The 11349-nt window shown below is 35.1% G+C and overlaps 3 protein-coding genes across 3 annotated transcripts in view; all 3 read left to right on the forward strand.

Annotated features, from left to right (window-relative positions):
- HELRODRAFT_188729 (hypothetical protein) overlaps positions 1–1721 on the forward strand; it is a gene marked incomplete at its 5' end in the record, with an annotated part of 10517 nt that extends 8796 nt beyond the window's left edge. The window contains 6 exons of the mRNA XM_009021668.1: positions 194–294; positions 448–671; positions 751–855; positions 1065–1205; positions 1373–1441; positions 1632–1721. Of these exons, the coding sequence (XP_009019916.1) occupies positions 194–294; positions 448–671; positions 751–855; positions 1065–1205; positions 1373–1441; positions 1632–1655 (664 nt within the window). The 3' untranslated portion in view covers positions 1656–1721. The remainder of the gene's footprint in view (positions 1–193; positions 295–447; positions 672–750; positions 856–1064; positions 1206–1372; positions 1442–1631) is intronic.
- Positions 1722–3190: 1469 nt separating this feature from the next.
- On the forward strand, positions 3191–5584 carry HELRODRAFT_161786 (hypothetical protein; the record flags this gene model as incomplete). The annotated part of the gene is made up of 3 exons (XM_009021669.1): positions 3191–3328; positions 3578–5486; positions 5556–5584. The coding sequence occupies 3 exons, from the start codon at positions 3191–3193 to the stop codon at positions 5582–5584; spliced, it is 2076 nt and encodes a 691-aa protein (XP_009019917.1).
- Positions 5585–6435: 851 nt separating this feature from the next.
- Positions 6436–7821, forward strand: HELRODRAFT_66319 (hypothetical protein; the record flags this gene model as incomplete). Its single annotated transcript, XM_009021670.1, has 4 exons — positions 6436–6584; positions 6892–7012; positions 7130–7232; positions 7664–7821. The coding sequence occupies 4 exons, from the start codon at positions 6436–6438 to the stop codon at positions 7819–7821; spliced, it is 531 nt and encodes a 176-aa protein (XP_009019918.1).
- Positions 7822–11349: the final 3528 nt, after the last annotated feature.

An 11349-nucleotide genomic window follows, 5' to 3' on the forward strand; every position in this document is an offset into this window, starting at 1 on the left:
TACCATTATTATTATTATTATTATTATCATCATCATTATCATCATTAATGTTTTTTGGAGTATGATAGATGCGCTAGTAATGTAATGAGGTTGGAAATCGTTAAAAATGGCGATGATGATGGTGATGATGATGACGATGTCGATCATTAGGATGAAGTCATTAATTAATCTTCGTCATCATCATCATTATCAGTTTAGAAAGGAAAGAGGAGAGATCGGAATATCAGGAGAGAGAGGAACTGGTCGAGGAGCAGATGATCAAGCTCATAACAAGGGAATACCTTGATTTCATTGGTTCGTTTGGATGTTATTCATTCGTTCGTTCGTGTGTTCTTTCTCTCCTCATTCATTCATTTATTCATTCATTTATTCATTCCTGGGTTTATTCGTTTATTTCAATATTTAGATGAAAATAACTTATTGCGCTAATTCTAATTCTAAACGCAGACTGCTTATTCAAAGACAAAAAGCTCAGATCTCTATCTGGACAGCAGCAGCAACAGCTACAGCAGCCACAGAGCGACAACAGCCACAGCAACAATAATAATGAAGAGATGATGGATGATGGCGATGCTGGGATGGCAATGACGACGACGATGATGATGATGAACCAGAGGAAGAACAAGGAGGAAGTGTTTGGGGATGTCGGAGAGATTATAATGGCCGATGAGGTTCTTGTTGTTGTTGTTATCGTTTATTATTATTATTGCTGTTGTTGTTGTTGTTATTGTTGTTGTTGTTATTAAATAGGAAGTATCCGGGCCAATAGTGTTCACGTTGTTTGTATCGCTGTCCTGGCAGGATTCGTCCAGCTGTATGAAATCCGTCATCTGGTGCTATCCCGTTCTCAAGAAGGTTCTCTACATCTGTGTTCGTCTGTCTGTTTGTCTGTATTTTTGCTTCTGTGTTTGTCTGCTTGTTTGTTTGTCCATCTTTAAATCTCCGCTGCATGTTAATCTGTCATTGTTACTAAATTACACGTTCAATTGGTTGGAAATATGAAGAAAATTATTTTCACTAAATTTCAGATTTAGTTGATATTAATTAGTTGAATTCACTTTTAGTTAGTAGCCCTAAATAGGATGAATTCCGAAATGGCGCGTGACTTCTTCCATGCGCTCCTCATCGGTCTGAATGTTCATGGTCAACATGAGGTCATGCTCCTTAGTATCATGACGTCACTGGTCCAGACTTACGAGTTGCTGGTTGGTTGGGCGATTGGCTGCTTGATTGGTTGGTCGGACGATTGATTGATTGTTTTCTGATTGGTTGATTGATTGATTGTTTTCTGATTGGTTGATTGATTGTTTTCTGATTGGTTGATTGATTGTTTTCTGATTGGTTGATTGATTTATTGATTGATTGATTTCAGGTTCCTAACTTTCCATGCATTAGAGATGTGCTACTAACCATTCCCGGCTGTACAAAGGAGAATTTAAAAGTGAGTTTGTGTTTAAAAAACTCTTTTCAATATAATAGTATAGATATCTTATGATTTATCAATAAACATGTTGAAAAATATTCGAATATTATTGATGATTATTTTATTAAAATTTATTTTTAAATTCAATTTTTATTAAATTAAAATAAATAAATTCTTTTTCTACAAAAAATTAGGCATTCGATGCGAGAATTTTTGGCAGCAGCAGCAGTAGCAGCAACAGCGGCAACACTACACTACAACAGCAACGAAATTTTGAGAAGAGGAAGAGAGAGATGTTTAAGAGTCTAGTGGAGGGTGCTATCGGGGTCTGTGTGTGTGTGTGCGTGTATGTGTGCGTGTGTGTGTTTATGTGCGTGCGTGCTGTGCGTTTGTACGTGTAGGTGATTCAGTGTTGCTAGTGACTGATTGATTTTGGTTTAGCTGTTTTTTTAATGTACTGATTGATACATTGAATAGTTTCCGCCTGTTTCTATGTTAATTTTATCCTTTTCCAGTTGATTCTCCTTACCATATGTTACATTAAATCATTCAATTGTCCATTTAAGAGTTCAATCATTCAACCATTCGTCCATTTATTTAACCACTCAATCAATCAATCGATCGATCAATCAATCACCTAACCAATCTCACAGCAAAATATAGGCCAACGTTACAAGAACCAGATCCTGATAAAAAACCTGACACCCTTCAATTTGTTCCGGATCAAACAGGAACAACTCATGGAACAGAAGGACGTTCAGGATTTGGGTCTCTGTGAATTATTTTCCAGGGATAATTGAATGTTTATTCATCAGCCGAAGTCTTCAATCTGTAGGCCGCTTAATCATCAACCAATCAATCAATCACGTAATCATCAGCCAGTCAAACCAACCAACTGATTAACAGTTACTAAATTTTCAGCCATTCCAACCCGCCAAGCCTAGCAATAGCTACTCAACCAACTAGCAACTAATCAAATCAACCGACCGACCGACCAACTTTTGTTATTTATGATACTGAAGATAGCTACGTTATAATGTGACGAGTTCCCTTTTTTTAGAACTTTTATTTGAAATGGATTAAGACGAATCAATAATAGTAATAAGAAGAAAAATAAACAACCATAATAATAATAATAGTTAGTAATAATTGAAGTAATGCGCGGTGAAGATAGATGAAAGTGAATACCGTCACAATTTTAAAAATGACCGTTCGGACAGTTTTTTAACACTTTCAGTTGTTGTAGTTGTTATTGTTTTATTATTGTTATTTTTGTTGCTGTTATTGTTATTGCTGTTGTTATGATTTACTGTTTGGCGCAATGTATTATATTAATAAGTTTCGGTTTATACACTATATTAATGATTATGGTTATTATATATATATATGTATAATGTATATATTAGGTTTTTAACATATTTTATGCACACACTGATGTGTGTGTGTGTGTGTGGCATACTTGTGTGCATGTCGCGAATTTTATTTATTTTACACATCTAATATTTTCTTATCGATGATGACGTTTAGTTGATAGTTAATAACGTAAAATGTGGTTAAACATATGTGCCGAAAACACATATACACGTAGTTAAACATTCGCGTTTATATATTTATTTTTTATTGTTAATTAAAATAATATTTCGGTTGGACACTATTGAAGAATGAATATAGATTGAATTATTAACTTTAAAAGATTTCATATTTTAAAAAAGAATAATAAATAATATAATTAGACAATTTGAATAAAAAAAACTTAAATATCTTGCGATGGATTTACCGTTCGACTGCCAGCTGTATCAAGAGGTCAAACTCAATTTGGACATGGTCAGCTTTAATTTCAAGAGGCTTCTCGACAGCACGGAGAATATTGTGTCTTGGTTCTCACACATCAAGAAAATCGTTGAGGTTTGTTGTAAATATGGGCTTACAAATTTGTTAAGAATAGGTTTTTCAAGAGTATTATTAGTTTCGGCATGATTCGTACAGGCTCCAAACGTTTAGCACGTCGTCTTATCAAATAAATATAAACTTTTACGTTAACAAATTACGATTTATGTGTACTTGTTAAAATTAACGTCAAACTATTAGAATTTCATAAGATAAATTTTATAAATAATTGAAATGTCTGTTTGCAACTGACCGACCAACCAACAGCTGTGCGACGAGTTGTACGAGATGGTGGCTGACAAGTTGATGTTTGCTGGCGTCGTCATCAGACCTAAGTGCGACAACAAGATGAACACGGAGTCACTTCAAGGCAAAAACGAGGAGTCAGAAACGATTGGAGACAGTGCTATACCTTCCTCTCTCAATTCCAAGGATTATAAAAAGTTTTTAGATCCGTTCGATAAGCACGAGTTGATATACATGGCGGATACGGCGATAGCGATCAAGGTTTTTGTTATCCTCGACGTTTCCCTTAAGATACACATGACTCAATGCACGCACCCCATCTACACAAAGAAGTTAGAAAATCTCCTGACGAAAATAGTCGGAAACAAGTTGGAGTCGGTGAAACCTATTGTAGATTTGAAGATGTTCTCTCTGGAGTACGGCCTGCTGGATAGATCGAATTATGGTGGTCCCGACAGCAAAACTGAAGAATTAATTAGACTTCTTGATGAGGCAGAGATGAAATTATCCAAGTTGGAGGAACCGTTCCTGGAACCTGATATCAAACCCTTGGACCCCAAAACCCTTCTCACTCACTTACCGCCGTCTGAGCAAGAGAACCAGCTTAAAGAAGAAGACATTAACCCAACTCTAACGTTTTTGGATTTGTTAGATATTAGAAAAATAGCTTCTGAACTAATATTACAACAACCCGTCGATACCGTTGATTACAGAAAGGAAAATTTTCCGCATCAGATTAAAGAGATTTCACTAAGAGTAGTAAATTTATTAAGCACGATTTATTTCGACGCTGATAAGAATCCGAGTCTCTTAGTCTTCATCGCACATTATCGCCTCTTATTGAAGAAGAAATTTATTGAGACTGGATTGTTCACGGTGCCGTCAACATGCTCTTTCGATGCAATCAGTTCGCATTTCCTTCACGATGGAACTCGCGACTGGCTGTTGAAAAAAATTGAAGAGTGGCTCTTTTCATCAAACAAACCATTTTGTTGGCTGAGCGGTCTTGAAGGCACGGGAAAGTCAGGAATTGTTGCAGCGTTCTGCAAATTGAATCAATGCTACGTTACAAATTTGTTTGTCTTCGATAAGAGACAGAACAACGGAATGGTTGAGTTGATGAAATCCATCGCCAACAGCTTGATGCGAAATATTTCAGAGTACGTCTGCTTGATGGACGATATCATTCAGGAGAACCAACTCATTGATTTCGGCTGCAACGTCAAAGGATCTACAAACGAATGGCGTCGCCTTTATGACTTTTTATTACGTAAACCTCTCAAGGTCCTCTTCTCAAATTCAACCATTGAAAGGCCGAAAAGAAGGTTGATTGTCATAGATGGGCTGAACGAATGCAAACAATCAGAATATCCCGACTTTCTCCAGTTTTTGCAAGTTTTCAAAAAGGATTTAGCAGATTGGATGTGCATTCTAATAACATGCAGGAGCGATTGCCTTCTCCTTTCACCAGAGATGATTAATCAGGTTGAGAAACAAGCAAATCCTGACATCGCTCCCGGCACAACGTTTTTAGATTCAACAGAAGTTATATGTTTGGAGTCTAAAAATTTTGCGAGCCAGCACATTCGAGACATAGAAACCTTTTTTGGTGCCTGCTTCTGCGATATCATGTCTAGAAAGAAATTTGGTTCACAAAGTGGGACCTCACCTCGATACAACCCCGACCATATGGCATTAACTACTACAGTTGATAAATTTATAAAACATATTGCGGGTAAATTTTCGTATGCTCAACTACTTTTGAATATCTTTGAAGAGACGATGGATGAATATAAAGGACAGTACCAGTGCAGTCTTATTAAAACTTTTGAACGTTATCGTTCCGTGGTAGGCTCTGAGAAATTAGATGAAGAGATGAAAAACTTTGCCAAACTGTTCAACGCCTACAGACAAAAAGATGGAACATCTGGTTAGTAGTTTTATATATAATTTAATTGATCAAGATGTTTATTATAATTAATAATTATATTCCCTGCAGTCGTATTAAGGATAAACGTTCACGAATGAAGAAAGGTGTTATTCTCAGATAACGGCTTGACAGATTTAAAGACATTTTTTTAATTTTATTGATTTGTTACATAATAAAAGTATTTGTCTTCAATTTTTGGAATAGCATCTACTGAAAACTAACGTTTAAATCAGTTAAATGTACGTATCGGTTAAAAATGCACTCGCATGTAGAGCAGTTTCAGGGGTCTGGCCTCGATCGATTCTAACCAAAGTATATGGTCTCGAGATGGAATTTAATAATTTTGACAGGCGCCCGTTGTTTTGCTAGCCTAACACACGTACGAAATATATTTTTGTTGATCGATCCAATTTTATTTAGGTTCATATATATTTAAAATTAGGGTTTAAATTGTAAAATTGAAACTTGGGAGGTTAGTTTTTATCATGCATTTCAAATTTATTTTTAGAAATTATGTTTAATAATCATATTTCCATTTTTGCATTCTTTATGTTTACAATAATCCAAAAATAAAATCCAAACCAAATATTTTTTCAACCAGTCTTTACAATATTATTTTCAGAAAAATTAAAAGTTCAATCGGTAAAAAGCCTTTGAAAGAAAACTTATTTTGATGGTGTTCAATCAATATGTTTCGTGCTAACAACAAGCTTCTTAACTACAATAACGAAGACAGCAGTGACAACAACACTACTAAACAATCTTATTATTTAACATCATTGTCAAAGTCCCCACTAACAAATATTTTAAAAATAAAATTAAATCTCAAAAAAACCCCCAACAACAAAAGAATAAGGAACAGCATCAACAACACCGATAGACCTGCTGACACTAACTTCAAAACCACCTCATTAAGACCACCACCATCATCATTTAGAAATAGCAACAAATGGATTTTATATTGAAAAAGAAACAGTTCAGATTCGATGTTTCTCTAAAAGTTGAGGAGCTTTCGTTGGTACCTTTCGTAAATGCTGTCCTTTACTGCAAGTTAAGATTTATTGGCAATGGAAAAAGGCTCATTGGGCAGACCCCCGGGTTAGTCATGTGACTCACATGCAAACGCACGCACACTCAAACACACACACACACACAAACTCACACATGCACAAACACTTGCCTACACACACACACACACACACACACACATACTTCATACTTGTACTTATAATGTATATATACACATTTATATATTTCATTTATAAATTAATTTATATTCACGCATGTTCTATGTATCTGTGTATGTCTGTGTGTATGTTTAAGCGTGTGTTTGTGTTAACATTTATCAATATTTTTGTTAAATTAAGCTAATTTTACATAGTAATAAAAATAAAATTGTGAAAAGGTTAGAGCTACAGGATCACAGGGTAGTTTGGAATAAGAAATTCACTTTCCCGTGCAAGATGACTGCAAACAGTACAACGATGGAACTGGATGCTACATGCTGTAGGATATCTATAAGGAGGGTTGGTCGGTTGGCTGGTTGGTTGGATAATTGATTGACTGATCGATTGAGTGATTGACTGATTGATTGAGTGATTGACTGATTGATTGAGTGATTGAGTGATTGACTGATTGACCAGGAAATGAAAGGAGGCAGGGCACATCATAAAATTGGATTTGTGGATTTGAACTTATCAGAGTATGTGGGTAGTGGTTCAGTTTCTAGAAGGTTCCTTCTTGAAGGTTGATTGATTGATTGATTGATTCATTCATTCATCCATTCATTTATTCATTTTATAATTTATTCCCTCATTGGCTCATTCATTTCATTCATTCATTCATTCATTCATTCATTCATTCATTCATTTATTCATTCATTCATATGTTTGCTCATATTTAGACACTCCTTATTGATTGATTGATTAATTAATTAGCTAGTTAATTGATGGATTGATTGAGTGACCGTTCGTTTGATGAATTGATTGATTGATTGATTAATTGTTTGAATTAAATAACTTGTCATGGGTTTTATTGATTTGTTTATTTGTTGGATGGTTGATTGCTTGGTAAATGAGCTGATATCTATCTTAGTTGATCATTTATTATTATCATTATTATTAATTATAATATTATTTAATATAATTATTTGTATATTATTATTATTATTACTGCAGGGTATCATTCATCGAATAGGTTGGATAACTCCATATTGAAGTTGTCCATTGGTTTAACACTGGTGTCTGGAGATGTGTGTTTCAAAGTGTTAGTTGGTTGGTTGGCTGGCTGGTTGGTTGGTTGTTTGGTTTGGTTGATTGTTTGGTTAGTTGATTGATTGGTTAATCAGCTGGCTGGCTGGTTGTTTGTTTAGCTGAATGATACAAAAACTATATTTAATTATTTTTGTAATTATCTTCAAATGTTATATGTCTATTTAACGCAAACAACAACAACAGTAGTAGCACTAACAACACTAACAACGACTAACACAGACCAAAATCTCAGAACCTGACTTCAACAACATTGCACAGCACTTTGGCGCAAGACGACTCGATTGCCATTACAACAACCACTCCCAACAACAACAGCAGCTCGTCAACAACGACAAAGGTACAGTTTAAGGATGGTGCCCAGCTCTTGTCTGAGCACTACTTCAGTAACAACAACAGTAACGATGGAACAGGAAATAGATTGTCCAATCAGATTTTGATGAACTCGTCGTTGTCCTATCATCTTTTAGATGAGTTATCCATGATAAGTAGTGGTCAGTGTTTGTTGTTGTGGTTGTTGTGGTCTGTGTTGTTGATAATGTTGTTGTTGTTGTTGATGTCGTTGTTGTTGATGTTGTTGATGCTGTAATTGTTGTTGCTTTTTTATTATGTTACAAAGATCATTTGAGTAGCTATGGTCAACTTCATTTAAATTTTTTGTACTCTTTTTTAAAAGATTCTCATCAACAAAATCAACAACAACAACGACGACTACTACTACAACCGCCATCAGCAACAGCATCCAACAACAACAGCAACGATCTCAACATATCATTATCATCATCATTGTTGACAGCATCGTCATCTACAATGTCGTCATCAGCGACAACAAAACGTTTAAGTTTCCTGAACAACAACAACAACAACAGTGACAACATCTTGACAGCAGCAGCAGCAGCATCAACAGCAGCCACAACAAGCAACATCAACAGCAGCATGCAGCTCGGCGATTCGTTGTCGCAGTCGTCAACGTCATCTACGCTACTACAGAGTCGATCTAATTCCGAGAATGCTATCAATAAAACCTGGTTGGTCGATTGGTTGGTCGATTGGTTGGTTGATTGATTGATTGGTTGGTTGATTGATTGGTTGGTTGATTGGTTGGTTGATTGATTGATTGATTGATTGATTGATTGATTGATTGATTGATTGATTGATTGATTGATTGATTGATTGATTGATTGATTGTGAGCAGCATCAACAGAAACAGTGGAGGTTACTCATTTGCCAGCATGCCCAGGCCAAACATACCCGGAAAAGTGAGTGGATGACGTTGTCAACATCATCATCATCATTTTAGTTTTCATCATCATCATCATCATCATTTTAGTTTTCATCATCATCATCTTCACAATCATCATCATCTTCACAATCATCATCATCATCTTCACAATCATCATCATTATCTTCACAATCATCATCATCATCTTTACCATCATCATCATCATGATCATGTCTTCAGGAGCGAAGGGTGGAACTATCGAGAATAGATGCAAACCAGCTGGTCGATGAGGTCATCAGGTCTTCTGACCTTAACTTTGATGCCCATTCTCAAGGTCATTGTAGTGATGATGATGATGGTTGTAATGAGATGATGATGATGGTGATAGTTGTTTTGCTGCTGCTAATGATGATGATGATGATGATGATGACGATGATGATGATGATGGTGGTGGTGACAAGGAGAAGCTAAAATTATCATCATAATCATCACCAACATCATCATCATCATCACATACATCATCATCATCACCAACATCATCATCATCATAATCATCACCAACACCAACAACATCATCATCATCATGATCATCCCCGGCACCAACGACATCATCATCATCACTACCGCCAGCTGGAAAAGGTGGTCTGCAGTTGTTCGTGAAGAAGGATGGCACAGCCGTCTTGGGAAGCATGCCCCCATAACAACAACAACAATAATAAATAATAATAATAATAATGGAAATGATAATAATAACGATAATAATAATATCATCTGCCAAATGTCATCCAACTAATCAGCTCTTCATGAGTCATACGGATGAAGATGGTGATGAAGAAGAGGATGATGATGATCATGATGGTGATGGTGATGATGATGATGGGAATGGTGATAATACTGATGGTAGTAATAGTAATAGTCATGATGACGATGATGATGGTGACGGTGGGGTGATGTTAATTATTAATTAATTATTTATTTAATTATGTTAATTAATTAATCAGTTTCGAAATTTGGTTTAACTCAGTATGTAACTTTAGACCAGTTTACATTTGTCGTGAATGAATGTAGCGCAATGCTTTTAATATTTTTATTATTATAACTATAATAATAATAATAATTATTATTATTATAATTATTATTATTATATTTATTATATTATATATTATAATTATTATATTATTATATATTATGAAGTTATAATTGTTTGTACATATTTCTATCGAACTCACTGTTTATTTTTAATAATAATATTAATATTAATAATATTGACAATAATTATTGGCTGATCTCAAGCTTTTTAAAGTTTTGAAAGTGGCGAGATATGAAGCAACGAAATATTAAAGTGATTGATTGATTGATTTTTTTCATTCTTTCATCAATGGCTTCACTCTTTCATTCATTCATTCATTCTTTTATTAAGTTTGTTCGTTTATTCATTCAATCTTTCATTCATTCAATCATTTCTCTCATTCATTTATTCGTCTGTTTGTTTATCTTTCTGTTCCTACGTTCCTGTATTCATTTTTTTATAGATTGCTTTTAATTTGTGCATTTGATTGTTGATTGTTTTTCACGTGTGTATTCCATTCATCCATCTATCATTCATTCACTCATGCATTCATTCATTCTATCATTCATTCATTCATGCATTTATTCATTCATTTATTCATTCATTCATTCATATACACATTCAAACAATAATGCACATATTCATTCACACATACATGGACCCAATCATTTTTTTGTTCATTTATTCACACATTCTCTCCTCCACCAACCCATCCATTCATTCATTCATTCACTCATACATCCATTCATTCACACATCCATCCATCTAAAAATTTTATTTTCCTTACTGACACATCAAAATTATTCCATTTTATCTTTTCCATTCTTCTATTTTACATTCTTTCTATCATCATTTCAATAATTTGTTTCCAGTATTCACACGCACGCACACACGCGCGCATGTACTCACACACACACACGCGCACACACTCACACACACACAAACAAATATGCACATACAGTATATATAATATATAGAAAGAGAGCGAGAAAGAGAGAGAGAGAGAGGTATGTTAGTATGTTAGCCTTTTTTTCTATTACATTTGTCATTGCGTTATAAATGTGTGTGTGTGTGTGTGTGTGCGCGCGCCTAGGTATTAATAATAATAATAATACAACAACAACAACAACAACAACACACGTTTAGACGGCATTTTCCCCGAGATCGGGGGTTGCCGTTTGGCTACCTATGATGAAACCGAAATACCCCTCGACTCCATCCACATCTGTCACTCGCCTCAGTATCACGCAACCCCGCTTTCACCCTGTCCTTCTCCACCTGCTCTCTCCATCCCAATCGCGG

This window comes from Helobdella robusta (assembly GCF_000326865.2).
Source record: "Helobdella robusta unplaced genomic scaffold HELROscaffold_3, whole genome shotgun sequence".
NCBI lineage: Eukaryota > Metazoa > Annelida > Clitellata > Rhynchobdellida > Glossiphoniidae > Helobdella > Helobdella robusta.